At 47.8% G+C, this 26883-nt stretch overlaps 1 protein-coding gene across 4 annotated transcripts in view; it reads right to left on the bottom strand.

Moving 5' to 3' along the window:
• The window catches only part of LOC119660356 (probable G-protein coupled receptor No18), a 254873-nt gene that overhangs the window by 125998 nt on the left and 101992 nt on the right, over nt 1-26883 (bottom strand). Inside the window, exon 1 of one of the 4 annotated variants that reach the window (XM_038068855.1) lies at nt 15619-16152. The exons of the other annotated variants lie outside the window; for them this stretch is intronic. Coding sequence (XP_037924783.1) covers nt 15619-15690 — 72 coding nt within the window. The 5' untranslated portion in view covers nt 15691-16152. Of the gene's footprint in view, nt 1-15618; nt 16153-26883 lie in introns of those variants that run through there. 4 annotated transcript variants of the gene reach the window in all.

The raw sequence follows: 26883 nt of genomic DNA on the forward strand, positions 1-26883 counted from the left end.
GTAGCTGAGATCGATAGACGGAGATTAGGTTGCTGTCACCGTATCGAGTCTCCAAGGCTGTGATAAGAGCACCATAATGCTTCTGTTTCTCTGCAGGAAGTGTTTGGAGGATAGCGGCAGCTGGTCGTTTTAATGCCAATACCAACGCGGTCGCCCGCTCCTCATCGGTCCAGCGGTTATGAATGGCGGCTGCTTCGAATTGCGTTTTGTATACGCCCCATGGAATTTGTTCGTCGAATATTGGGGCTTTCAGGCTCTTTACCGCTGCTCGTTCAATTGTCACGCTACCATTCTGCTGTATTCCCTCGAGCCGCTGGGTTAGTTCCTTGATTCTGTCATCAACTTCCTCCTTGAGCTGCAACGTTCGTTTGTCGACTTTCTCGATTTTGTCATTTAGGCCTTCTTCCGTTTTCCGGATTTCCTCGCGGACATCGCAGAACCTCGAATCGATGTTCGCCAGTTGATCGGTAATAACCGTCGTCTTTGTTGCCTGCTCCTCGAATCGTTGATTCATCGACACAGTTTGTTCTTCGAGGTGTTGATTTATCGATGCTGTTATTGATGTTGATTGCTCCTCGAATCGTTGATTCATCGCTGATGTTATTGAATTTATCGATACAATTTGTTGCTCGAGTCGTTGATTCATCGTCGATGTCATAGCTGACAGCATTTCCATTATTTTGTCGGTTTTGGTTGGCGCCTGCTCGGGGGATTGCTCAGTTTCCGAGTCATCCGATAATTCTTTCGCTTCCGGGAATTCGTAGGTATCCGGGTCGAATCCTTCGTTCGTGAGGGCTTCTATTAATTCCGCTAAAAGGCTGGCTTTATTACCTCGCGTCGGCAATCCTCGTTTCTCAGCCTTTAGCTCACTCACCTTAAGCGAATAAATATCTCGCGGCATTTCCGACTATTTACACTGCTCTGTTTTTTTTTTTTTCACACAGTTCAGAGTCACTCACAGTCACTTTTTGTTTTTAATCCCACTTCTGACACCAATGTTATATGCGTTCTGGGTTCGTTTTGATTAAAAACACTATTTTCCGTTTTATTTACACACACACTTTATTTTACTAATTCAATTTAATCGCGGTTATACTAATTTCGCACTCTATACTTCGCCGAATGTGTGCAAGAATGTCCTCCACTTTTCGAGAACACTTACGTCACCGTGTATACTGTGGTCTTGAATATTCGCGGATCTCCCCGCAGTCGGTGGAACCTGTCAGTGTGGAACCCGTCAAACTTGTCAGCGCCAACTCGATTTGTCAGTCCAGTGTTTGTTTTTGTGTTTAGCGTGTTTACGACAATATAGATAATTACAAATGACGTATATCCAAATAGGAAAGTCAATTCGACGCGGCATAATGGTTTACGTGCCGTTTATCTTAATTAAATAATAGCATAAGCAAAAAAGGCGATCCTTTAATAGAGAGGCTTCTGAAAACAGAATCTGACACCCACAATTCCACAATTAGTATACAACCAAACGAAAGGAACCAGATGACTAATCCACCGTCAGACAGCTTAAGCAAGGAAATCTATCTCCAGTATTGATATTTAAATGGCCTAAAAATAGAGAATCCTGCTTAACTCGGAAGATTATTATACACCGATAAAGAAATCTCCAGGACGATTGTTGGTAACATGTCTGCAGCGAAAGCTGGGATGATAGAAAGGGAAATATCTATGTATACATATCTCTGACGTACGTAAAGAGATAGAAACCCAACCGAAATAATTAAAATTCATCACGAAGATATGTATGGTGCTTAACTCGTATTTGAATCGAATCTCTTATTAAATACGGTAAAAGGCCTAATATGTAACTTGACAAGTCCCCAAACCAATATTAACTTCGCATGACCCTGCACTCCCTCACTTCACCGTCTGGGTTATTCAAATTATGGGAATTCAGTTCGTGGAAAATGTCATTAATCAAAATTTCAAAAGGACTCCCTTTCTCCATTTCTCCCGGATTAAAGCTTGCAAGCACTTCTATGCAATATACAAGGGGAGGATTAATTTTTCCTGCAATAGATATTTCAATTTTGAAGTAATAAATGCCTTTTCATCCAAAGAACTCCAAGAGGAAGAGTGAGAGTAATTTAAAATTTCTCAATATGTCTGTGAAAAAAAAGAAAACTGCTCTTGATGTTGCCATGAATACTGGATTTATTCCTTGGAATTAATTTCTTTTTAAAAAGTGATAACTGGCGGTTTCAGCTACGGAAGAAGTAACTAGTGGGACGCTGGCTCATTTACGTACTGCCAAACGCAACAAGGGTATGAATTATATTCGAATAAAAATCAGCTGGTTCGGGCCTAGACCTGCTCTATTATCTAGGGACCCATGGCTCCACATCAACTTGATAATGGACCGGATTAATTGAGAAATAATAGTCCTGTGCTTTTTCGGCTGACAGGACTAGAGCTTTGCGCAAAAGCGTCAATTTTTAAAGGTCAATGACACATCGTATTGTCCAGAAAGGACATTCATATATGCATGTAAAATCCACTCCCGTCCTTAAAAATTACGCTTTGGTATCCTCTTTCAACTACGAGTATATATAGTCCATAATTTCCAACTAGGATTTTAGGGTATGAAGCCAAAGCGTCCAAAAAGTTTCATCATGTCATCAAGACAGTCGCTCAAACTGCTGCAGCTGGACTGCGCCAGAGCAGCTGCCGCAATGCACGATCTCGGCAAGGACATGCGCGAGAATAACATTAGCGTGGCAATGTTGTAGGAACCCTGGGTAGTCAATGACTGCGTCAGAGGCTTACCTGGCGACATGCGGGTGTTCACTGTTAGGGGGTCGACCAAGGCGGCCGTTGTCGTAAATGATACGTGTGTGTGTGGGGCGTATGTGTCTCAATCACGGGGCCTTTAGGACGGTGGTAATGTTTGAGTATGTACTGTCCACCTACACACGACCTGGAGCTGTATATCGCGTACCTGGATGAGGTGGCTCCACGTATTCGTGGAACGCCATTCATCCTGGGCATAGACGCGAATGCGGTCTCCCCTATGTGGCGCAGCAAGATTGCCTCGAGCACATCTTGCCACCGTGCTATACGTAGGGGGGAGGTATTGTCCAAAGTGTTGATTAAGCACGGTTTGATCTGTCTAAATGTCCTGTCAAGTGTCTCCACGTTTGAAAGTTCCAGGGGCGTCAGTGATATCGATTTTACGTGTATTAATCTTGCAGCAAAGGTGTTTTGTCCAGTCTTGGAGATTGTTGTCTGGATATAGTGTTAGTGATCACACGCCTATTGAGGTCGCGCTGGTCAATAGGGATGCGAATCCACCGCTTACGCCGGCGCGTTGAAATACGCGTGGGTGTAACTGAGGTGAATATGTCGCTCGAATGGAGGAGTTAGCCGGCCGCTTACCCCTCTCTGAGTTTGTCCTACTGTCTGTGAATGAAAAGGTTACGCTATTGAGTGAGAGGATGTGTAGCATGAATGATGACATGCTGACGAAGCCCGAACGAAGGGCTCGGAAGCATGTCACGTGGTGGACGAATTCCCTTCGTAATAAACGGAGGGAGTTCCGTCGCCTGACGAAGAAATTCCAAAAGACGCGTCGTCAAAGTGATGTTCATTCTGTTGTTGATGTTGACCAGCTTAGGCTCGCCTATATGCGAGGTGTCTCGTCGTATAAGATGCTGTTGAGAGAGTCGAAGGAAGACGACTGGAGGCGATTCGTCTGTAGGCACTGCGATGACCCTTGGGGTAGGGTCTACCGGATTTGCAGAGCAAAGCGAAGTCATGACATCACACGACATCATGGTGAATGGAGAACCGATGCTGACTTGGCGTGACAGTGTTTGTGCTCTGCTAGGTGAACTATTTCCGAGATCCGAGCCTTCGGTGTCTCCGGACGGTCGCGTTCAGGGAGGGGAAGAAATTCCTCCCCTGGCGAGTTGTGAGATCGAGGAGAGCATAGCAAGGCTCAGGTCTCGGAAGTCACCTGGCTGGGATGGGATGACAGGCGAGATGTGCAAAGCCATCTGGCAGGCCATCCCATCTCATGTCCAGTGTTTGTTTGAGTGTTGTTTTCAGGAGGGCTATTTCCCTGCATTCTGGAAGACTGCCAGACTAGCTGTGCTCCTGAAGTCACCAGAGAAGGATAAGAGTACTCCTCGGTCGTACAGGGCGATATCTCTTCTCCCGGCCCTTGGCAAAGTCCTGGACGAGATTATGGTCCAGCGACTGGGAGTGAAATCACCTCATCTGACGTCTGACAGGCAGTATGGCTTCGGTACTGGTAGGTTCACCGACGACGCCTGCATGCATGTTAAGAACTTTGTTGTCCGTTATTCTCGCAAGTACGTCCTTGGAATCATTGTTGATTTCCAAGGCGCATTTGATTACCTAAGTTGGTCGTCTGTGTTGTCCAAAATTCGTGAGTGTGACTGCCAGGAATTAGCTCTGTGGAAGAGCTACTTCATGGTAGGAAAGCTTTCGTCCAAGATGCCAGTGAGCATGTGTGGGCGAATGTTGAGCGCGGCTGCTTGCAGGGATCTATCGCGGGTTCATTTATATGGAACCTGATGATGGACGAACTGTTGGGTGAGCTTTCTTCCGTTGTTGAATTTGTAGCTTACGCGGATGATCTCATCATTCTTGTTGAGGGGAACACTCGCCTTGAGCTCGAACAGCAGGCTGCCGAATACATGCGCGGCGTTATCGCGTGGTGACGCGATCTCAACGGATAAGACCGTTGCGATGATGCTAAAAGGCATCCTACGTCGTCTTACTTCAACTTGAACGGAGTGTCGTTACAGATCCGGCACAAAGTGACCTATTTGGGAGTCACGATCGCGAAACGCATGTCTTTGGTCGCGCACCTGCACGAGCTCAGGCTGCGTCTTACTAATTTAGCGTGTATGTTGAGGCGTGTTATGAGGTGTGAGTGGGGTCTAAGGTCTGCTAGATCCATTTATGTGGGGCTCCTCCTTGCGTGTTCTACGTATGGATCCCCTTTGTTGTGTGGTTTGGCACTGACGGTGAGGGGCAGGCATCTGCTCTACGCTTGTCAGCGAGTGGCTTTGTTAGCATGTGTCGTACGGTCTCGACCGACGCCATGCAGGTCTTGTTGGGTGTTCCTCCTCTTGATCTGGAGGTAGTCCGGCGTGCCACGGCCTACAGGATCAGGAGGGGCATACCTTTGCTGCCAATGGGTTTAGTAAGTGTTGATCAGGTGGAGGGGTTAGGACCGCTTGCGGTAAAAAGGCTGTTAACTGAGAGTGTAACATCTAAGTGGCAGCTTAGATGGGATAAATATGGGAAAGGTCGGGTCACGTATGAGAACGTTAGAAACGTGTCTGCCAGAGGAAGTTCCGTCGTGGACTTTGAACTCGAGATTGGCTTCCTCCTGACGGGGCATGGTAGCTTGAATGAGTTCCTCTTCAAGCGCAACCTTGCCTCCAGTCAGGGCTGACTCAGAGGACTTGTTACATGTTCTCTGTGTCTGTCCAGCGTACCGTGACATCCGCAATCTAGGCGACATGGGCGTTCACATATTGAACGATATCTTCGATGTTAGACAGTGCCTTGCTAGCAGTGGACACTTAAATGCGCTAATGCGTTCGTGCGTGCTGCCTTCCGACGAAGAAGGGAGCACCTCGACGCTGCTTCACTTGCAGCTGATGGGCGAATGGCCTAGCGGCCGCGGTGGTTAGCCACCAGTCTTGTGTATTTGGTGTTAGTGTTGTCTTGTGATGTCCTTTGTGTTGTATTGTACGTAGAACGGTAGTTAGCTGGTTAAAAGGTTCCGTTGCAGTTCTCCGCCTCGGGCTGGTTCCAGTTAAGCCGTTAGAGAGTTCCGTCCCCACGTACTCGAGAAGACCGATCAGACCCGAATCTGCAAGGGACTCATCTGAAGTGGCTCTGCCACTTCGCAAAGCGGTAGTTAGCTGGTAAAAGGTTCCGTCGCGGTTCTCCGCCTCGGGCTGATTCCAGTTAACCCGTTGGGAAGTTCCGTCCGCCCGTAATCGAAGAGGGCGATTAGACCGGAGTCTGCAAGGGACTCATCTGAAGTGGCTCTGCCACGAAGCCTCACCGGAGCCATGGGAACCGGGATGGCCCTCTGAGAGCATATGGTCCAGGAGAATTCCTGGAGGATGTGTTCTCGGCCCGGTTATTTGCGGTCGGCCCCCTAGTGGTAGTTTCATGGTGGTAGCCAGCGTGGAGTTACGCTGTACAACTCGGGTGCCGTACTCCTTAATTGCGGCAGAGGTATTAGATAAGCCTCGCATCCACTGGTATGAAAGCTGAGCCTGCACTCAGTATAAACCAGAACCGCTGTGCTTGAATGGCGGGGCTCTGATTGTGGTCCCAAAATCAATCCGTGTCCGAAGACGACCGTGGGATTATTCCTACACGGCAGGTACTCACGTCAAACCCCCCCAGAACTTTCATGTCAACAAAACAGCATGTCTGGAAGTGACAAATTATATATGTAACCCGCCTCTCCATTAAGGATACAAAACGTAAAGAAAGTACGTTGAACAACCCACTCCCATATACTATATAAATAAAAGACCTCATCCAAATGCAATCCCAACCAGAAAGTGCAAGAAAAACTGCATTACAGATTGGTTATTTCCATAAAACGTGCTATCAGTATTCTACAGGCGAATCTAGGACTTTATGTCATGCAAGATGGAATATCCCAATACCTTCATTGGGAGGCCAACGATTCGGGTAAATTTCTAAAATATGGTTATAATGGTATTGATAATTTTATTTAAGCAGGTATCGGAATGGGATATTGAAATTTTCAGATTTTTCGTTGGGATAAATTCTGAGAACAAAACCTGTTCCACCTTTGAACCCTCAGTCCCCTGTGTTTCACCGAATATCAGAACTAAGACCAGTTTTGAAAAGTACCAATCAGACTTTTTCATTTGATACACCTCATGATCGTATTTTTTGAAAAAGAAAAAGTAACACGCCCCTTTCGCAAGTATAGGGAGCCCCCCCCCCCTTAAACTCAATAAAAATGATGCCACTTCCTTCATGCAAAGGGATCCACAAGTCGCGTGTTTTCACCAAATTGGGTGACAACCGCCTCAGCCATTTCCGAATAAATTGGGGGCAGACAGCTAGAGACAGGCAGACATTGTATCCATTCTAATAAGGTATTGTTTCACACAAAACTTTAAAAAAACCGCAGTTAAAATGGAAAAGTTGTAAGGAAACCCCGCCGCTAATAGTGAGAGAGAAAATATCACTCCGGAATTTAACAGTTCTGACTCGAAACAGAGGTCAAATTGGCGTATCCTTGTTCAGGAAAAATCATTCATAACCTCGCCAGTCAGTTGGGCGCATAGGTTACCTCACCAAGAAAGACAGACCTCATTCGAAGGACAAGAGCAAAAGAAGAGGAAACTGCTCACCAAATACTCAAATTCCTTAATCCTATTATACACTATCAGATCTCCTAAAGGACCACGGAAGAGGACTTGAAATAAAGCAAGCCACTTATATAACAGGTAGTAGGCATGCTGGCTGAGCATTATTCCCGGTATGTCATGGATGTGAGAGCTCGTCTTTGTGTTTTCCCGCTGGGGTATCAGAAGAGAGAGAAAAAAGAAGCAAATCACGGTTAGATGTCCTTCTCTTCAATCTAAACGGTAGGAGGTATTTTGTGGAATGTGCAGCCCACATACTCCCAAAGAATCGAAACCTGAACGAGACGAGAAAAACCCCGGGCAGTTCAATGGTGAAAGCAGGAATCAGGAAGCCCGCCATTAGCTATACTAGTGCGGTCAAGCGAAAGCTGCAACAATAGAGACAGAAGATCTCATAGACCTACTAATGGCTCAGAATGAGTATCTCCACACGCGATTATGGAGAGTCTCTAAAAAAAGGTGGAGGGCAAAAGTAAACTCCTCACGATCGGGTTAGATGACCGATCCCTGGAGGCAATCAAACGTCGGAGTGGCCATATCAACTATTGATTTGGCAACATACTTGTGCACGTGCACAGGGAAAAGCCGAGACAAGACACCTCGGAGGAGATACCGGGTGGAAAGCATACCGAGGTGCCCGCAGGACTTTCGGAGGCCATAAAGGCGGAAAGGACTGGATCAGTTAGAAAAGTAGACCTGCTACTCAATGAAGAGCTAAAGCCGAACGATCTAGACCTAGATCTTCTATTGTTTAGGCTGGACAACGCCGTGCAGGAAAGCGCCATGTCGGAGGAGGAGGGTGATACTCCGATAGTGGAGAAGAGTTCCAAACAACATCGGAGCCAATAGCCCGCACTAAGATAGTCCAGATATTACCATGCGAAAGATGCATCTGCGATAATTACAAGAGCAAGTTCCAAGGAGAACATTGGAATAGTGCGGGCTCAGGAGCATTGGGTGCTCCGGGAGAAGATTCGTAGTCTACAAGGAGGAAGCATGCAGGGAATTTGGGACTTCCCTTGTGAAAAAAATTCTTAAAAATAATTAAAAATATTTTAAAATATTTATGTACTTCAGAGTCCCTGACCGGGGACTTTGTGGCTATCCAAGTCTTCCTGGAAGCCGCGAGAAACACTCAAAAGACAGTAACGGCATCGGGTTACTTCTCAGGAGGCGACATCCGGGTTCCATCGGAGCTAGTCAGTAAACTGGTGGAGTACTGTGAGAAGAGGGCATTACCACTTATCCTCGGCTGCAATATTAACGCCCATCACGAAGTCTGGGGAAGGAGCGACACCAATCGAAGAGGTGAGACCTTCTATATAACATAGGGAATACGCTAACATTTTTGTGACCAGCACTAGACAAGAGATACTAGACATAACTCTAGGGAGTACTCTAATGACCGGGCTGGTCAGGAATTGGAAGGTATCTGATAAGCCCTCCATCTCTAATCACAGAATAATCAGATTCGACATTAAGGGCAACTCCGAAATAAAAAGAATAATAATGGATTTTGGATTCCAATGCAACGCACCTGAGCAACAACATGGCTCACCTTCAAGGGGCGATGACATCAGGAACGAACTGGAACTAGGAACAGTGGTGGAAAACCTCAACAAAATTGCCATATATTGCCAGCTGGCCGGTGAAGACAGTTAAGTCATCAAGAAATGTGGTTCCTACCCACGACACCCCAACCATGAATAAAAGGGGAAAAAAATGAATAAAAATGAATTCATGAATGCTCGGAAACTAGGGTAAGGTGGGCAGAGGGAACTTTTAAGTCACTGAAATCACTCGGATTGAACGGCATCTTCCCAGCACCAATCCAAAGTAAAAAGAAGAAAGCGGGATAGAAGGATCCTCTCCACTCTATATCTACGTGTGTTAGAATCCAAACTGGATTAAGGACTACCAGTGTCTGGTGCAGGAAAGTGTACCATTCTCTAGAAAACGTAAGCTTGATACCCTGAGAGCCTGGAACCTTATGGCAGAACGAGGAAAAAGGTAAAACGAGAAACAGAGATCAAATATTTGGGAATTAGGCTTGACCAAAAATTACTCTGAGAAACGCATGTCGGAAGTGAAATCACTTTGATAAGAAGTTTGAAACACGTTGGAGTAACAAGGCAAACTGGGAGAGCGTGGCTGACACATACGACTTAAAAAAACAACTAATTACTTGGTACACTGACAGATCCCTCACAGCGGAGGAAGCGGGTGTCGGTGTTATTGGTCCAAGGAAAATGTACTTTGAGCCAATGGGTAGGTACACTAACATATTTCAGGCGGAAATATACGCCATAGACAGATGTGCCTCTTTTAATCTCCAAAGGAACTACAGGGATCAGAACGTTACTATTCTCACCAACAGCCAAGCAGCGATCAAGGCACTTAGGTCCAACCTTGTGAACTCTAAGCTGGTATGGGAATACCTTGAGAACCTGAACGCACTGAGCTTTCAACAAGGTCTGGATAGTCTGAGTTCCACACCATATTGGGTTGGATGAGTCCGCGGACGAACTAGCCGAGAAGGGAGCAGGGACGCCTTTACTCGGGCCGGAACCCTTCTGTACAATCACACAGGTCGAGGCATCTTTTTTTTATGGATGGAGGTGGAAATCTTAGAAAGACGCTGCTGCGCCAGGTTGCAGCAGTGTGTGGGATTCACACCCACTAAAACCACCCCCACTCTTCCGCCCCTCCCCGCGGAACCACCGTGAAGCATTACTTCGCGGGGGAGGCTCTGGTCCGCTATACCAGCTCGGCCATGTCACGTCTCCGTCGCGCCGCCTTCCGAGCTCCATCCAACTCCAGGAGTTTTGTCTGCTCCACGGCTACTGCCTCACTGCCGACTTCAACATCTCTTCCACCAGGTTGGAGGGCTCGATGTCCGCCCCTAAGATGCTGTTCAACCTCCTTTTCTGCTGCAGAAATCTGGGACAATGGAACATAACGTGCTCCGGGTCCTCGAGTGTAGCCCCGCGTTCAGGACAGTTGGGAGACTCGTCCAACTCGAAGCGATGCAAGTACTTCCTATAGCCACCGTGTCTCGTAAGGAACTGTGTCAGGTGGTAATTCAATTCTCCGTGCTTTCGGTTGACCCATTTCTCGATGCACGGGATCAATGTATGGGTCCACCTGCCTTTGTCGGAGTTATCCCATCGTTGTTGCCACTTGCCACACAACTCTCTCCTGATGGCTTTTCGGAAATCCGCATTCACCTCGGCTGAATTTGCCTTCCATTTTTCGTAGAGCCAGTGTGCCTCGCTCGCTAGAAGATCTATAGGGATCATTCCTGCGATAACACACACTGCCTCCGTCGACGCCGTCCTAAATGCGCTGCACACCCTTAGCGCAATTGGCCGGTATGCCGAACATATCTTCCTCCGGTTGACAGCGTGCTTCAACGCTCCCGCCCAGACAGTGGCCGCGTATAGCAGGATCGACCTCACCACTCCCGCGATGAGTAGCCTGCGACTATACTTCGGCCCTCCCACGTTAGGCATCATCTTTGCAAGGGATGAGCTGGCATTTGCTGCCTTCTCTCGCGCATAATCCAAGTATCCCTTGAAACTCAGCTTGGCATCGATCATCACCCCCAGGTATTTGACAACCGATTTTGAGACGACCTCACGATTACCAACCTGGATGGTAACCGTGTGGTTCTTCCTACGGTTGGTAATGAGGACCGCCTCCGTCTTTTCGTCCGCCAGGTCCAGCTTGGCCATTCGTAACCATAGCTTGATGGTATGAATGGCTTCATTTGCATAAAGCTCCACGTCCTCGGGATGCTTTGCAATTGCAACCACCGCCAGGTCGTCCGCAAAACCAATCAGCGTTGTCTCCTCCGGCACGCGAAGGCCAAGCACTCCGTCGTACATTATGTTCCACAGCAGCGGTCCCAATACAGAACCTTGAGGCACACCTGCTGTCACAATGTACTCCTTCGGCCCGTCGTCCGTCTCGTACCAGAGAAGTCTGTCCGAAAAGTAACTCTCGATGAGCCGAGCCAAGTAGCTTGGAACACCCAGTTTGGCCAAAGCGCCCTTAATCCAGCCCCAGTTGGCTGAGTTAAAAGCATTTTTGACGTCGAGCGTCACCAGAGCACAGCATTTGCCCATGGCCATTGCATTTCGAATCAATTCCACGACCTTTGCTACTGCATCTACCGTAGAACGGGCTCGCCGAAACCCATATTGCCGCTCTGAAAGATCACCCGCAAGCTCGATGAGCGGGAGCAGCCTGTTGTATATCACCCTCTCCAACATCTTTCCCATGGTGTCTAAGAGACAAATAGGGCGATATGAAGAGGACACGCCGGGTGGTTTTCGGGGCTTCGGTAGCAAGACCAGCTTCTGCCTCTTCCACTGGGCGGGAAACACTCCTTTCGCCATGCATGATTCGAATGTGCTTGCGAACCACCTTGGTCTGGCCTTGACCGCCACCTTCAGAGCCCTGTTCGGAATTCCGTCCAATCCCGGAGCCTTGCTGTCCCCAATACGTCTGCAGATTTCCCAAAGTTCCTCTTCGGTAACATCAGGGATCGAGAAGACGTCCTGCTGAGCTGCCAGTTGGGGTTCTCTTTGGTCCTGCTCCTGCTGCGGGAAAAGAGTTGCAATTATTTGCAACAAGAGCCGTGGGCATGTCCCCTGAGGTGATTTTCGCCCGCGGATCTTCTTCATTACAACTTGGTAGGTTGTACCCCACGGATTCGTATTAGCCTCCATGCAGAGCTTCTGGTAGCATTCCCACTTGCTTCTCCGAATGGCCTTCTTAAGGTTGCTTCGCAGATCCCTGTATTCCTCCTCACGCTCCTGGTGCTCCGGCCTTCCTCTTGTCCTGTGGGAAAGTCTCCTCGCTCGGAGACAAGAGGATCTCAAGGCAGCGATCTCCGTGTTCCACCAGTAGTTTGGCCTCTTGCCGTGGTGCAAACGTCGTCGTAGCATCGTAGCGTCGCATGCTTCGGTTACACGCTGAGACAGTTGTGTGACCCTTTCCACCGCTGCTCCATCCGGATCATGGGCTCCCTCCAATGCGGCCAGGAATGTCTCCTCGTCGAAAGCTCCGATAGACCAGCCAACCGCCTTAGCCTTTCCACCTCCAGAGCGTCGTTGACTGCTTCCCCGGTTCCCAATGCGGAGGAAGATGACCTGGTGGTCACTGTGGGTGTAGCGCTCACTCACTTGCCAAGCCACTCCCCTCACCAGTGAAGTGCTAACAAATGTCAGGTCAACGATCAAACCCGACCCTCTTCCTCGAAAGGTGGGCACGCATCCAACGTTGGCCAGCACGATGTCCAGCTCCGCAAATGACTCCAACAGAATTTGACCTCTGGTGTTCGTCGATCGGCTTCCCCACTCCAAGGCCCACGCGTTGAAATCGCCCGCAATGATTTTAGGGCTGCGGTCTCTAGCATCCAACACCAGACTGTCTAACATCTCCTCATATCGTGCTAAGGTTGCACTAGGAGGAGCGTAGCAGCTGTAAATATGGACACCGTTGACCTTCGTCCTTATAAAACCGGCTGCCGGAGGGCCATGACTTCCTGAATGGCCTGTCTTCCGCACGCCCAAATTGCGGCGTTGCCAGACGCATCCACCGCCCAAGTCGCACCGCCGTAGTTTCTGTACGGCTCGCAAATAACGCGACATCGACATTCGACTCTCGAATGGCTTGTGAGAGCAGGTCTTAAGCTGCCTCACAGTGATTGAGATTGATTTGTATCAATCTCATTTGCCTGTGCGGTTCAGCTCCCTCCTATATACCGGACATCTGCTGCTTCCCGCAATATGCCGGCCGTCCACGCCCTCTTTCCCACTACATAACATACACCGTGGATCTCCGGTGCAATCTTTGATGAGGTGGCCCTCTTCCCCACACTTCTTGCAACTCCTCGACCTATCATGCTGGCTAGTGCATGCCGCCGCAAAATGGCCGAAATCGAGGCATCTGAAGCATGTCTTTAGAGAGATTTGCTCCCTGAGCCTGCACATGACCCAACCTACTCTTACCTTGCCCGGGGTAATTAACTTAATAGCTGATTCCGCCGGCAAACTAATAATAGCGGTCTGTGTGCCACCATATACCTTCTTCATCCTTTTTATGGCACTCTGGTCTATATCGCCAAGGTTGAACTGCTGCTTTAGCGCAGCACAGATGTCCTCCCGTGAGGTGACTTCATCTAGGTCCTTGCATTCGACCACTATTTCCTGTTTCCGAGCTCTTACCTCAGCTTCCTCTCCAAGTACACTTTCCACCTTCCCGCGGAAGTTATCGGCCGACTTGTCGGCGGATTTACTTAACTCCAGCATCAGATCCCCTCTCTGTGTTCGCCTGATACGGCTCACACTATCCCCCAAATCCTTCAATTCCGGGTCTGACTTCACCTTTCGGAGGATGTCGGCATAGGACATATTTCCCTTCTTGGAAATAATTATTATTTCCGGGCGGAGCTTCTTTTTGTCCTTTTTCCTCTTGTTGCTCACCTTAGTCCATTGTTCGAGCCTCCGGGCGTTGGTTTCTTCCACTTTTGTAGGTGCTGTGGCTGCAATCGTGAGATTACCGACTTTCGCGGGTACTCTCGCCGGCTCCGCCTTCTTTGGTGAAGAGGCTTTTTTCTTCTTCGGGACTTGCTGTGGTCCAAGAGGCTCGCTGGTACCGTCTCTAGCCCGTTTTCCTGTCTTCCCGCCTGCTTTATCACGGGGAGGCGTCACCTGCGTTTCCCTTGTGACCTTGCCAACTGACGCTTGGGAATTCTTTTCTTCGAGTACCTTGATATAAGACAATTTAATGCCTCTTATCAAGGCTCGAATATTTTGGTGGATATTCCGCCTCTTCTTGATGAACTCGCACAGTTCATTTATTCGTTCCCCGACTGTAACGAACGCCATTCCGGTATGTTCCCGTTTGCTTTCGCGCCTTGCGCCACAAGGAATGATTAAGGGACTATTCGTATTTCTTTCAGAGTCTCGCGACGAATCTCGACTACCAAAAAGAACCATTGTTCTCGGTGGTGATCTCCCAAGCTTCGAACTCCTCCTAAATGAATCCGGTGTGGACCTAATTTCCACTCCACTATTATCTCTTGTAGCATTAGATGCCACAGTAGCCAAGTTTCCCACTACTGAGGCACTGCGGTCATTGGATATCGACGGCCGGGAGCCCGCTTGCTCACTCCCAAAAACCGCCGGCACTGGGTTTCCAAAGCCCTGCACCGTAACTTCATTCTACTTCTGCTCCTCCATGTTTGCCAGCCAATTTTTATCCACGGTTGGGCGTTTACTTCCCACCTACCCGGCCTGCGCATAAGCATGCCCATACACGCACATCTCCGGATGCGTGCATGTGCACGCCCATGACACATTCGCCGAGCATTCCCTTATCCGCACGAAGGGACGCGCCTGATGGGAGATTTGGCAACTCCGCACAGGAGGTCGAGGCATCTGGGAGAGCACTTAATGCTAGATGCAAAGTTGAAAGATCTGGAAGTAGGGAATATACTAAAGTTCCTGACGGTTATAGGCACGCTTGAGATACTATGACTAATAGGTACACTATAATCACTATAACCAATAAATGGGACACAAATGTTCTTTAAGGACGCGGTGCGACTTTCCCTTAAAAGAATAATAATAATATATACATATCTTACATGCTAGGTTCAAATTGGGCAAATGTCCACTCAAATAGTTTTATATAAGAAACACCCAAAGCTTTCATACTTGAAGCGTCTAGCTTTCGGTTTCCCGATTTTTTTTTTTTGTTTTTTGTTTATTTTCATTTTTCAGATGTTAGCTCGCGTTTTTGCTTAAATCGTTAGGCTTACGCGAATCTCTATGTTTGGGTAGTTATTTTCAAGATCCGGTGCGGGCCCACGCGCTAGTATAGACACGTGAATTTTGAATGAACCCCCCCCCCCCCCCTCTCTCCCCTCTCAACATTCCCGAGCCTGGCTAGCACATAGGCTTTCAAGCACATGTCGACCAAGCGCTCCGATGAAGTTTCAGTATTTGCAAGGGGACCTTTGCGGTCAATTTCACTAACTTTTTAGGTTTTTGGGTTAACTCTTCCCTCTAGGTTGTCTTCGGCCACTCAGGCTGATCGCCGTTTGAACTTCACAACTCCATAAGTTTCATTACAAGGGCAATAAAATTGTATTTATTTAATATGTGTATCTCCTTCTTAGGCCTACCTTCTTCTCAATCAACGTTCGAATGTATCCACAAAGCAACACAACCGCTTTATCCGAAACCACTTTACACATTTCACTTTAGAAATTCAATAAGACGGTTCCAAAAATAATTGTTTTTCACGGAATCCAACACTTTTCCTGCAAATCACACATCACACAAGAAAATCACTATATTGTTATCATACGTCGTGGGCTGATTTCCGATTACTACATACTTTTCATATTTTCTGCACGAATTGCCACCATCAAGCTATAAATCGCCAGCACTTCAATTTCTTTTATCAGTATCTCAAGAGAGTAGAATTCAATGTAATTTCTAAGAAGTATGAGTTGTAAGTGATGGCGAAACGGCGCAGAGAAAATTACAACACAAACTTTCACATAATTTTCACACAAAGCGCTTTACATTTTCAACTTTACATCCACATAATTTCTCCCAGTTTCCCCGTCACGAACCGGAAAGACCACTGGAGGGATGCAATGAATTATTTAAATTTTCGATTTGAAAAGGAATCTCCCTACAAATCTGCTTTTTTTCGTATAAAATATTCACTTAATATCAAAAAACACAGCAAACATCCGCTAGCGTGGGCTGGTACTACCACCCCAATGACTAAAACGCTTCCACTTCCGATGGCGTAGTCACAATTTAGCTGGGAACAACAATTACAATTCCAAATTGAACTAATCATGAAGTTGTTATCCACCTTTGTCGCCGCAATAAAAGGACTTCTTTATCAGTTTTTATGATTAGGAAAAAAATCCAACTGGATTCGATATTCAACCCCTTCCGCCACAAATCACACGAAGCTACGTACCTAATATCTGAACATATACAACGTCCTCAGTGATAGGCTAATGTTTCCAGTCAATTTAGAGAGTGGCAGTCGTAAAATAATTACACGTTTAGCGCCATAATGTAAACTTGGCAGGCCAGCTGAAACCCGGAGAATTCCAGCAATGCAAGACATGTGCTTACATCATAGAAAAAGAATAATTTTTTATCCAGACCAAAATAGATACTTCTATCCGGATGGCTCATAGATCCCAAATGGCATCAACTGTCCGAAAAAGTTTATTTTTTATGCAGGGAAAGTGGAACCGAATTTTCTCCAATCCGCTAATAATTTCTAAACGGAAATGTTGCTTCCAAGGAGGCAAACAATGTGTTCGGATAGCCAAGGAGGCCGACTGGAAATCTGAGATTGAATAGAAAAGAAAGACAGCACGACAAGAAGTATCAGAGAGAAAATATGATAGTAAGCCGTGAAGCAAGGACTTATCTTTTCGATCTTGAAACGTGCTCTCCCGAGAACTTAATGGAATTGGATTTCCACAAAATCTTTTATTCATTTTGGGCTCCCAAGAAAGTATCTTACAATAAAAACTCACTGCCAACAATGGTCCAGAATAGATGCAAACTTATCATCTAATTTGCGAACAATTTAGTACTTTCACTCGACTAATGTTAAGCTCTTTGAGCCAATTTTTGCTTAAAAGGATGAAATATACGTCGTCATTTGGATTTGTTTCATTCAGAGTAAGATATGTTTTTCGTCATTGACTACCACCTCCACGAGGAAAGGATACCTCAACGTGATGGATAGGTACGTAGGTATCAGTGGCCGCTCCGAGGAGCCCAATTAGCGCTTTGGTGCGCCGTTTTGATGCCACAAACTCCTAAGACCGTGACAGTTGTTATGGGAGCAGGGAGGCAGAGCCCAGCCGGCTCGGATCTTCAAAGCTACCCCGTAGCATTCACGAAGGAAAGCAGCTCCTCAGGTCCTCAAAGAATGGTTTACCCAGTGTCCGCAGCCTGACTCTAGCCAGAGCTGGGCAATCGCAGAGAAAGTTCATGAGGGTTTGCCTTCCTTCTCCGCAGCTTCGGCAATGCGAGTTGTAGAGTATGCCGAACCTAGCAGCATGGTTCCGTATGGGCCAGTGCCCCATGCAAACCGTCGTAATCTTGAATGCTTTTGCTCGTGATCGAGCTACCTTATAAGCGGGCCAAATTCTCCTTGGCTTGGCACAGCTTGTAAGCCTTCGCCATCTCAGGCCCGCGGCTGCTAGGTAGTGCGAGTAGACTTGGCCCCCGACAGCCGTCAGCGGAACACCGACTGTATTCGCCAAGGGACTACCAAGAGAAGAGCCTTGCCTGCCCAATCCGTCAGCCCGCTCATTCCCCTCTATGTTCCTATGCCTGGGAACCCAGAGGAGAGTGACCTTGAGCGTGCCGCCCAGATGGTTGAGCGCGTCTCTGCACTACCCCACCAGCCGAGAAGATGTCGTCGTTGAGTACAAGGCCCTGATGACCGCTTGGCTGTCGGTCAGAAAGGCTATGTTACGCTTGGGGCTCGAATCACGCTCCAGCCATCGACAGACTTCCAATATCGCCAGTACTTCCGCCTGGAATACACTGGCGAAACCTGGGAGACCATACGACTTGGATACACCGTGTGTATTCGAGAAAACCCCCGCGCCGACTCCATGGGCCATCTTTGATCCGTCCGTAAAGAATACTGTGTCCACTTTGCCCTGGTGGGAAGGTCCACAGCAAAGTTCCTCGTGAAGTTCAGCTTGCGTGTGACATAGTCCGTGGGGGATGCCCAGATTTCTCGAGGTATTTCATCTAGGATGTTGCTGTGGCCGTAGGACTTCGCTGTCCAGCATCCGAACTCACGTAGTCTGACGGCACTGCACACTGCAACACATTTAATGGGGGAGGAGATACAGGAGTACATTGAGAGCATCTGCCGAGCAGGACTGCAGAGCCCCAGTAGCACCTGCACCGCGGGGCTTTGAATCCTATTAAGGTTCGTTCTTTTGTATTTTTTGCTCAAAGCCTGCCACCATACAATAGAGCCGTACGTTAGGATCGGACGCACTACAACGGTGTACATCCAGAGAACCATCCTCGGCCAGAGACCCCGTTTCTTTGCAAAGGTTCTCTTGCAGGCATAGAAGGCTATACAGGCCTTCTTAACCCTCAGTTCCATGTTCAACCTCCAATTTAGCTTAGGATCCAGGATTACACCCAGATACTTTACATTAGAGGAAAAAACCAATCTTCGTTCATTCAGCCGTGGTAGATGGAATTCAGGTATCCTTGGCTTGGTGGTGAATAGCATCAGTTGCATTTTGGTTGGCTTTATGCTGAGTCCGCATCTTGCGACCCACAGGCACACCTTTCACAGCGCTCCTTCCATGATATCGGTCATAATGGACAGAAGCATCCCTGATACTAATATCACCAAGTCATCGGCATACACCACCACTTTCACCCTGCTACTGTCCAATGTACGTAAAATTTTGTCCATTACTATTAACCAGAGCACCGGTGAGATGGTGCCACCCTGGGGTGTGCCTATGTTCACAGCTCTGGTCAAGTTGTTGTCTCCCAGATCCGACTGGATTATCCTGGTACTCAGCATGGATCTAATCCAATGCGTGAGATACCCCTTCAATCCAATACCGGTCAAGGCTTCCTTGATGGTATTGGTACTGACGTTATTAAAAGCTCCCTCTATATCCAGGAAGGCAGCAAGGGTATACTGCTTGTATTGCAGCGACCGCTCAACCGTGCCAATTACCTCGTGGAGGGCGGTTTCTGTGGATTTTCCTTTGAGGTAGGCATGCTGGGACTTAGAGAAAGGCGTTCTCTCCCTAATCGTCTTTAAGTAAATGCCCAGGACGCGTTCTAGGGTCTTCAGCACGAAAGAGGTCAGGCTGATTGGTCGAAAGTCCTTCGCGGACTCATGACCGCGCCTGCCCGCTTTCAGTATGAAAACCATTCGTGCGCGCCTCCAGGACTGCGGTACGTATCCTAAAGAGATGCAGCTCCGGTAAATCTCAACAAGCCACGGCACAACCCTTTCCTGCTGCTTCTGAAGCATGACTGGCTTTATGCCATATGAGCCTGGAGACTTGTATGCGGAGAAGCTGTTTATAGCCCAGCCGATCATATCCCCGGTAATTACCGATTTAATAGTCTCGCACAGCTGGGGTTGCCACAAACCCTCTAAGCAAGGTTCTGACTCACAGTCCTCCTCGCTGGAGGGAAAGTGCATTTGAACCAGCAGCTCCAAGGTTTCACTAGAAGATTCCGTACAGGAGCCTCCCGACTTTTTAGGAAAGGATGGACTCTTATGTTCCTTGTGCTTTCGATGTTCTGACAATAGTCCAGTCAAGACGCTTCTTGGCGGTCCTAATGGTCGACTTGTACTTCTTCGGGCAGCCCTTGTATGGCTGCCAGTATTTTTGTCTGTAGCAGATGTTGAAGATTTCTCTGGTCAGCTTCCTGAGACTAGAGACATCTTCATTCCATCACGGTGGCAGGGTCTTTTTGCTGTACTTAGTAGAGCACGAGACTTTAAAGGCAGTATCAAATGCCTTCTCCAGAGCCCCGACCTTTGACTCCAGTTCGTCTGTCGTGCCAATCCTACCAATTTGCGCACCGGAGAGTTTGTTCTTAATTACCTGACCAAACTTTCTCCAGTGGATCCTCCTGGGGTCTCTAAAGGGCTTGGAGACCTCTGCGGCGAGATCTAGACTGAAGAATATCCAAGTGTGGTCAGAGAAGGATCTCTGGTCAGACATTCTCCAGTCCTCCACCCTAAGAATCCCATTGTCGGTTATTAGGGTGATATCAAGGACCCAACCGACACAGTTCTCCGAGTAGGGGAAATGAAAGGTTGGTGTACTGCCCCTGTCACACACCAATAGATTTGAAGTAATAATAAAATCAAAGAATGACTCGCCTCTTTCGTTGATTTTGGAGCTGCCCCAAAGCGTATGCCTTGCATTAGCGTCGCAGCCAATCAGCAGGTTGGCTTTCTTTGTTGTTATGGTGTTCGCTTGATGTTGTAGTTCTTCTGGCGGAGCTGATCGGTCATGAGTCATGTAAGCCGAGAAAATATACACATTCTCTACCCCCACCTGCTCCAGCTTGACCACAACTAGGTCACTGGAACTCAGGTCCGGGCACAGGAAAGCATGCAGACATTTCCTCGCAAGAATACATGCTCTAGGTCTATCCTGATCAGCGTCTCCTGTGCTGTAGAATAAATTAAAATATTTGCTTTGGAGCCCTTTGATGGTTCGGTCGCTTCGAACCCAGGGCTCCTGTATTAATGCGATGTCGATGTGTTCCTCTAAGAGAAAGATAAGCAGATCAGCCGAGGCGCACTTCGAATGCTGCAGATTTATCTGCGTTACCCTCAGCATGATCTACTTGCGTGGGGGGTTCGTCAGCCCCCGTTGGACCGTCGATCGTCATCTCCTCCAACAGCTCGTTGGCGGCGTCGATTGGGTCTAGATCGCCGTCCAGTTTTGCAGAGCGGAACACTTTTACCTTGGCATTCCTGACTCCGAACCACACTTTATAGTCGGCCTTCTTCAGTGTCTTCAGGCACTCCTCTTTTATGCGGAGTAGTACAGGCTGGTTGTTTGTCTGAGGTTCCTCCTCCTTGATAACAACCCAGTCGTCCATGGGAATCCCGGGGTTGTGAAGGCGCAGGAATTGGACGAGCTTGTCCTTATCCATGCGAATCTTTGGCAACCAGATGCGAGCGACCGGTCTCCTGAGAATCTCGTCGTAAAGGATGATCTTGAGCTTAACACCCTCCCAGGCGTCGCTGATCTTAGCGACACACGAAGTGAGAAAGTCCTTAGAGAACTGGTGCATGCAAGCTATTACGTGGAACCTGACCACCTGAGATGAATCAAAGTGGGGGATGAGTCCCGGTTGTTTGCCTCCGGTGTCCAGGAGATACTCATAGACCATGCCCGACAGCCTAGTCTCAACACTGGTCCACACCTCCAGTGTTAGTTTGCCGCTAACAGAATTGCCATCCGCCAGCGTCACACGTAAGTGACTCCTGGCCACGTCGCTGAAGGGCTTCGCAGTACGTGGCCCGCCGGCCCACGGTTGCTGTATTTGCAGTCTAACGCCGGTATGTGAAAACAGATTTATACAGCCTGGACTCTGTGAACCTGGGAGGGCTTCTAGCCGACGACAACGGAAGGCACTGCGAAAGAATGCGAAGATTCTTGGGAATGAAGACATGGACGTTGCTACACCACCAAGTGTGGCGATATCCAGAGAAATCGGACGCAAGAAAGCGGAAAGTGAGGACAAGCTGGTAAACCCGATGAGATCCACATTCAACGCAGCAGACTTTTCAGTTAGCGGTGATTTTCATATTAGACTGCACTTATGGCTACAAACCTAAGAGTTAGTCAAATCAACCAACAGCATGCGAAAACTTCTTCTTAGCAAAGCAAAGCTGGTAAAGTTGCAGAACTGTCCTGGTTCTGGTTCAAGAGCCATGGGTTCGTTTTAACAGAATCTGTGGTATTGAATCAGTCAAAGGGGCTAGGATCTCCTTCGCTGAAAGATCCTGGAGACCGAGAGCCTGCGTTCTGTCGTCAAAATTGTTAGAGGCAACCATGCTGAGACAATTTTGTTTCCAGGACCTTGTTGCTGTCAACTTACAATAGCAGGTTAATGGTAAGGGGAGAAACGTCATAGTTGCCTCTGGTTACTTACCCTATAATTCTTTGTGCCCTCCGCCGAGGCAACAACTAAGGGATCTGGTACTCTTAATAGGTTGTGATGCGAACGATCAGCATATTTGTTGGGGCAGTAGCAAATGCAATCCTAGAGCAAAGAAGCTGTTTGATTTTATCACTTCAGCTGGCCTGATGACCGCGAACGTAGGGTGCGCTTACGTTCATGGGGCCAAGAAGAAGTGAAGTAATTGACCTAACAATCTGCACTTCAAAATTGATAGAGTTGATTAGAAACTGGCAAGTGCTAGATGAAATCTAACTAACTTTTGCAGGCGAACAGCCTTTAATACAAAGACGAAATCCTAGGAAAACGGATTGGACGAAGTTCAATGAACTCCTCGGCGACAAAGTTGAGCTCCCTAGGCGACTAAGGACTCCTTTGGTGATAGAAAATCAATTGGAAACTATGAATCTCACACTTTTAAAGTGCTTTGAAGAGACTTGTTCTCTTTCCGGAGGCCAACGTGGTAAAACGGTTCAATGGTGGAACTGAGAATTGCAGAGACTCAGGAATTCAACCAAACGACTTCTAAATCGTGCTCGCAAAAGCAATAAAGATGCAGACTGCCAAAACTTCCGGAACTTACAGCGTAAATGTAAGAGGCTCATAAAACGTTCGAAACGAGACTCTTTTTGAGCATGCTGTAAGGAGCTGGAGGGTGAAAGAGGGAGACTTCCAGGTTGTGCAGAATCCTTAATAAGGATGAATCGGCCAAGTTGGACTCTCTTAGAAAACCGGATGGTACTTTCACGAACTCCAGAGTTGAGTCTATACAGATCCTCTTGGAAGTACACCACAGGGGAAAGCAAGTCTCAGAAGTGAGAGGAAGTGAAGTGGCGGCTTCCCCAAACCCTTCAACACGCAGGTGTTGCAAGGGGAATTGGGACACAGAGAGAGCGGTTGTTACCAATGAAAAGGCGGACCTGCTATGCTATCATTTCAACACTTTAAAGCAGCTCGCATGGATGCCATCTACCCAGAAATGCTAAAGGAGGGTATAAAGCACTTAGAGCAACTTCCAAGAAATATTTTTTGAGGATGTCTCTGGGCTACGTGCCTTCCTCTTGGCAGAAGGTGAAGATAGTCTTCATACCAAAGCGTGGGAAAGATGACTATTCAAATCCAAAGAATTTCAGGCAAATCAGCTTAACATAATTTTCGCTGAAATGTCTGGAGAGACTGGTGAGCATCACATTCGCAAGAAGGCGGTAAGGTCGCACCTACTAAATGGAAACCAACATGCTTACCAACGTAGAACGTCCTGTAAATCTGCTCTTCATTCTTTGGTTTCAAAGATAGAGGATGCAACTTTGAAGGGTCAGTTCGCGATGGGAGTGTTCGTTGACATTGAAGGGGCTTTTGACTGTGCACCCTTCCAAAGTTCTGTGATGTCGCCAGAGAGCATGGTGCTGACGAAACTCTAATAACAACGCTATGCTAACGCAGAGATTGTTGTGTGCTGAAGTGGATGTTGATCGTTACCTAACAACAGAAGCGATGAAAGGCTGCCCTCAAGGAGGTATGCTATTGCCACTTCTGTGGAGTATGCTGATAAGCTCACTAATATGCGAACTGCAAAATCTGCAATACACGTTTAAGAAGAAGAAGTGAAATAGTAGTTTGGTGGGTTAAGGTGAAACAAAAGAGTTTTCGCTGTAAACTTGCCACACTGCAAAGAACTGTGTGTCTGGGTATCACCGGTGCTATGAGCACCACATTCGGGGCAGCTCTGAATACATGACTCAATTTACAACCCTTGGATTTGTTTATTCAGAGCACTGTAATGAGAATAGCTCATAGACTAATTTGAAGGTATGTATTGCGAAACCTGATACGACCTCTGTACGGAAATAGCTGTTCATCGACTGTCGAAGAATCGTGCGGTATGTGCCCCGCTTCTAGGTTCGCTTGCTTCACTGTCCACACGTCCGCCGCTGTCTTCCTGGAGGGGTGCCACTGATTTTGCTTCGGAGGATGGTCATCATTCCATTCCTTAGCCACTTGTTGTCCTTTTTGATTTGCTTCCGGTAAAATAAGCAATGCAATTGGCTCCGTGATAATGGATTTGCATATTAGTAGCGGATCATTTGCTGTTATCAATGGACCCAGTTTTCTTCGACTGAAATCCACTACACTATGAGCACGAATCCGTGAACTTGGTGGCTGGCTTTTCGTCCATATGGTGCCATCTTTGGCTTTGTAGAAGTCATTACTATGCAGTGTAAGATCATCAGAATAATTTTCCCATTCATCGTCTTCCAGGCCATCAAACGCGAATGCCCGGGGGTAACCAATATCCGGATTGATATCACCTCTGCGAACTCCCAAGGCCAAAACTCGCTGTGCGGAAGTTGCGGAGCAATACACGAGGAAGCCTGTAAACAGCGGGAAAACCAGAATTGGTTGGGTAGTGTTTAAGATACAGATTTTTGGATTATGGGCGCACGTCTGCAAGTTTCCGGGTGCCTGATAGAAGAGTGCTGTCAGGTAGGCCATTAAAAAAGGAAACATGTATCGAAAAGGAGAGTTGTGCCCTATGCAGGAACCGCGGCGCGTCTGATGAGAACGCTGCGCACACTGCGGACTGGGACGGTGCCCAGTCTTCAGATCAGAACTGGAAAGAGCTAGGATGCTGTCAACATGATTCGCCTCCTACAAATCAATATGCACCGGAGGGCAACCGCTCACGGATTACAAGCGCAGTTCCCTGCGGAGACCAATGCTGACTAAGTCCTCACCAGTGAGCAGTACCGCAACAAAGAACTAGCTTCATGGTACTCTATTCGGGAATACTTTGTCTGGATTCGGACTTTGGATGCAGGCTTGATGTTCTGGGTGACGCTACCTTGGGCACAGAGAGCGGATCCTTGTCGGGGATGATTTCAACATCAGGGCACTCCAGAGGGAAACGAATTCTCGAAATGGCGGCGAAAACAGGACTTGCAATTTTAAGCACCGGATCCATCCCAACGTTCCGGTGCCCAGGCTGAGAGTGAAGCACTCCAGATATAACCTTCACGTCGGAGTCACGGGTGTCGCTGGTGGACGGGTGGCGAATTCTGGAAGACTTCTCGGCAGCGAAGTGGTTGACACAAACTCACGGTGTGCGCCACCCAGGGGCTCTTTATGTGCATTGAACGCCGCGAAGTGAACACCGGGAGGTTTGCCGAAACTCTTGAAACAGGTGGAGCCCCGTTGGAACATACTTCTGAGAGTGGTGGCATTGCAGCTGACACTGTCGTAAATTCAGTTATCAACCAGATAACGATAGCCTGCGGAGCTTCCATGCCCAAAAGGCCATCAAGACACGGTAAACGTTCTATGAATTGATGGATGACGGAAATTTCAGAGCTCCGGAACGAGTGTCATAAACTTCTCCACTTAACACAATGTCTAAACGACCGGGAGGAGGCATGTTCCATAATGACAGAGTACAGATCAGCCAAAAGGAGACTCCGCAGCACAAAAAACATGAGCAAAGATCGCTGCTCGCAGAATTTGGTGGACGAGATGAATGGGGACCCGTGCGGATTCGATTACAAAAATCAAAAATCAAAATCGGGGCTGTGCGGAAACCCCTTTCAGTTAAGACCGAACAAATGGACCGCATTGCCACTATTCCCAGCGCACCCCATACGCGATTTATTATGCCCACTTTTCTCTATAAAAGAGTTGAGTCCTCCATATGAAAAACAAGAAGACGAGCGGAGGTATAAAAACTAGCGTTCCAACATCGGGTATAACTACTACTCGGCGCATTCAACGCTTCCTGAAAGAGTGCATTTACCCTTCCCGTTGGAAGGCGGCGAGACACTGATCAACAAAGGAAAAGGCTACCCTGAATTACCGTCTTTATACCGCCCACTTTGTATGTTTGACACTGCTGGAAAAGTACTCAAAAAACTCATCAGAAGGAGACTCACTGAAGCGATACGCGCTGCCGGAGACTTATCTACACTCCCGTTCGGTTTCAGTTCAGGGAAATTCACATGTGGAGCTCGACAAATGGTGCTCCTTGTAACGTTTGACGTCAGCAACACCTTTAATTCCGTAAGATGGAAAGATATTCTAGGCATACTAGATAATACTTTACACGTGCCAAACTATCTCTTACGGATATTGAGGGTCTATCTGAGGAACCGCTCCTTGCTCTATGAAACGCTAGAAGGTCAGAAGAAAATGGAGGTCACGTCGAGGTAGCGCAGGGATCCATCCTAGAGTCGAACCTTTGGCACGCTTCCTGTGATGGTATACTTAAACTCGACATGCAGAAGAGTCCCGCCTGGTCTGTTATGCAGATGATCCTTGCTAAGGAGCGTGAAGCCATATACAAGCGCCAGGAAGGTGGTTGCTCGTGAAGAACGGCAACGCAATCTGAGTAGCAACTCTCTTGGCAAAATGGAACTAGAGGCTGATGGACTGCGCGGCTCATCGGCAACTTAGGTGCGTGGCTGAATCGAAAGCATGGTGAGGCTGATTATTTCCTTACTCAGTTCTTAAGTGGACATGGAGGTTTTCAGTGCAACCTGCATAAGATTGGAATGGCACGGTGTCTGGATTGTGTGTTTTACAATGAAGTTGTGGACGACGCACATCGCACCTTTTTTTCATATGGAAGGTGGGATGGAATTCGTCCGCAGATCCATTTAAACAACGTTGTCAAGGAGATTCCAAGGAGCACAGACAGGTGGTGC

The sequence above is a fragment of the Hermetia illucens genome, chromosome 6 (assembly GCF_905115235.1).
Source record: "Hermetia illucens chromosome 6, iHerIll2.2.curated.20191125, whole genome shotgun sequence".
In the NCBI taxonomy this organism is placed as follows: domain Eukaryota; kingdom Metazoa; phylum Arthropoda; class Insecta; order Diptera; family Stratiomyidae; genus Hermetia; species Hermetia illucens.